Source organism: Octodon degus, unplaced genomic scaffold (assembly GCF_000260255.1).
Source record: "Octodon degus isolate 3935 unplaced genomic scaffold, OctDeg1.0 scaffold00093, whole genome shotgun sequence".
In the NCBI taxonomy this organism is placed as follows: Eukaryota; Metazoa; Chordata; class Mammalia; order Rodentia; family Octodontidae; genus Octodon; species Octodon degus.
In genome coordinates this window covers 1,283,753-1,286,980 of record NW_004524669.1, presented here as the reverse complement: position 1 = coordinate 1,286,980, position 3,228 = coordinate 1,283,753, and the positions used below count along the sequence as shown (strand labels likewise).

Here is a 3,228-nt window from a genome sequence, read left to right as displayed (position 1 = left end):
TGCTGGGCCTGCAGCCTGGGTCAAATGAGGATCCCCAGGCCCGGGTCGTCTCATTCACTTGCCAGGCCTGTGCTCTGGGTCTGTTTAGAATCCCGCAGCCTGGGTTGTCTCACTCACTCGCCAGGCCTGCGCTCTGGGCCTGTTCAGGATCCCGCGGCCCGGGTCCTCTCACTCACCGCGGGGCTTGCGCTTTGGGTCTGTTCAGGATCCCGCGGCCTCGGTCGTCTCACTCACTCGCCGGGCCTGCGCTCCAGGTCTATTCAGGATCCCGAGGGCTCTACTGTCTGTTTTTGCATACACCTGTTGACCTTATTTGCTCACCATATGGCCTAGAAAGCCAGATCATATTTACTATCTGGTTCTTCATAGGAAGTTCACTGATCCTAACTTCTTTCTGCTCCACTGATTTGCAAATGTTGCTTTCATGTTTATTATGTGTCCATCCACATTAAATGTCTCAATACCATTTTATTTTTACTTTGTTTGATTTTTAAAAGTATTTTAAAATCTTTTATTTATTAGGTACAGGGTCTCCCTACGCAGCTGAAACTCAGTGATCTTCCTGTCTCAGCCTCCCCAGCACTGAGAGAAAGAGGCGTGTGCCACCACGCCTGGTTTTGGTGACCTGCACTGTGGGAGTTCCAGCGCTGGCATGGCACACAGTACTGGAAATCAAAGTCGAGTCCTTGGGCTTGCCATGCAGGTGCTTAAATGCCAAGCTATTTCCCTAGCTCTATTTTCACTTCATTATAGATCTTGAATCCACATTGCCTGAGTACTCCAACTTTGTTCTTCCCTTTTTTTTTATTCTTCCCTTTCAAAATTGTTATGGTTCTTCTAGGGTCTTTGTTCTTTTATATACATTTTAGAAATCATCTTGGTGACTTCTACTAAAAAGCCTGCTTGGTTTTTACTTTTTATTCTTAATTAATACATATTTGCCATGCATAACATTCCCGTTCATCACAGGGAATAAAATACTATTTTTTTCCATTCCTGTCTCCTTTCTTGAACCCTTCTTGCCCTCCTTGTTTACAAAAGTTTTGTTTCCATTTGTTTCTTTCCATTCTTTGTTTTTCAATCCCCTTTCTGTTGTTCCCCTTCCCATTAGAACATATTCTTCCTATTAGCCTCCATTTTGCTTACCCTTAGGGTTTCTCACACAAAAGAAACAATGTGATATTTAAACTTGTATCTTATTTATTTTACTTATAATTATGATCTATTTACCTACAAATACCTCCTTTATCTTTTTATGGCCGAGTAATACTCCACTGAATATAAATGACACATTTTCTTTATTCATCTGTTGATGGGTATATGGGCTGTTGCCAAGATTTAGCTATTGCAAGTTGTGGCTGCTGGGATTTTTAAATTCAGATTCCACTAAATCTATAAAAGTGAATTTAAGGAAAACTATAATCTTGTTAATATTATCTTTCAGTCAACAACACATCTTTTATTTTATTTGATTCCTTTTTGATAAAATCATTTTGAAATATTTTCAATGAAATATTAGTTAACAAAAGTATTTTAAAAATAAGATTTCATTTTTTTTTTGCAGAACCGGGGATTGAATCCATGCCCTTGTGCTTGCCAGGCAAGCACTTATTCTACTGAGCCATCTCCCCAGCCCCTAAAAATCAGATTACAAAGGAAACCTTTTCTACTATTGGTGGGACTGTACACTGGTACAATCACTGTGGGAATCAGTGTGAAGAGTCTTCAAAACACTAGCACTTGAGGTTCCATTCAACCTAGCTATTCCCCTTTTTGGTATCTTCCGGAAAGAATTAAAGGCACCATACTGCAGCAACATATGCACACTCATGTTCATAGTGGCACAGTTTATATGAGTTAAATCTTGGATACAGCCCAAAGGCCCACCAACTGGTGAATGGATTAAAAACAAAAAGAAAAGTGAAGGTTTTTATACAGCGATTACTACTCAGCCATAAAGAAGGATGTGCCTGAGATGTTTCTAGGTAAATAGAAGCACCTTGAGTTCATGCTCTTTTAGGTAAAATAAATTGAACATATGTGTAAGTACCACATTGTTTCTCTGGTGGGAGAAACTGAAAGTGTAAATAAGGGCCAAAATCTGTAAGTATTGTGAAACCAGAAGAAAATGTTCAAATGGGAAAATGAACAAGGCAAGAAGGGAGAAAAACGAAAAAGATAAAAGTAAAAAAAAAAGGAAAAATGGAAAGAAAGCTGTTGTAAATGGAGAGGAAGAAGGATTGAAAGGAGGGAAAGGAAATGCGAAAAAAACCTAGTTGTATATAGGTACAAATTCCCTAAGATGAATGTGATTATTATATACATCTAAAATGTGCCAATAAAATCTGATTGTAAGTTAAAAAAAAAAAAAAAACTTTCAGTGTATCTTACACATAAGAAAGGCAACAAGCAAAATGATACAAACCTGTCTGTAGCGTTCCACATTCACACCTTCCAACTGACTGAGACGCACCAAATTTGTTCCTACTAAAATTCTTAGCTCTTGTCGTTCTCGTTCTCTTTTTTCTCTATCTCGGCTATGTCCCTGATGTTGCATCCGCACCCAAAGCTTGTTCATTTCTGCAAAGTTGAGGAGTACAAAATCCATGGAATCACTGATATCCCCAGTTGTTTCCTCACTGCAAAAAGAAAGTTGGAAAAATCCTTATATAGGATGCAAACTCTGGACCAGCTTATTATGATCTCCTTTTACTCATTTTCTTTTTAATGTAATACACCCATACTTTATAAAACCAACTTGAACTTCACTGGCTTAAGTGTTAATTCACAAGGAAAAGAACAAAAACATCAGGGAGCAGACACCATACAAATTACGTTCCCCAACTCCTTACCTTGGGTCAAGGTGAAGAGTTCTTATAGCATAACTCCCTTATTTCAAAAAGCCTAAAAATTCTGACACTTGTGTACTGCTAACTACATCATTTTCTAACTACATCATAGTTGAATATTTTGTTTCCACTTGCAACGTAAGCTTTAGTTAGAGAAAAAATTATTTCCTACCTTATTTCTTAATACATCTTATATGCTTCAAATTAAGCGTGAAATTGTAATAAAGGAAAAATGTTTATCCTTTCTGTACTGTTTAACTATTTTGTGAAATACACAGTAAAATTTTGTTATATATACACATATTATATATGCATATGTAAATATATATACATATATAATACATAAATATATAACAAATATAAAATAAATATACATGTA

At 37.0% G+C, this 3,228-nt stretch overlaps 1 protein-coding gene across 1 annotated transcript in view; it reads right to left on the bottom strand.

The window, feature by feature from the left end:
* The window catches only part of Vps35 (VPS35, retromer complex component), a 32,265-nt gene that overhangs the window by 17,532 nt on the left and 11,505 nt on the right, over nt 1-3,228 (bottom strand). The window contains exon 6 of the mRNA XM_012516171.2: nt 2,426-2,639. Coding sequence (XP_012371625.2) covers nt 2,426-2,639 — 214 coding nt within the window. The remainder of the gene's footprint in view (nt 1-2,425; nt 2,640-3,228) is intronic.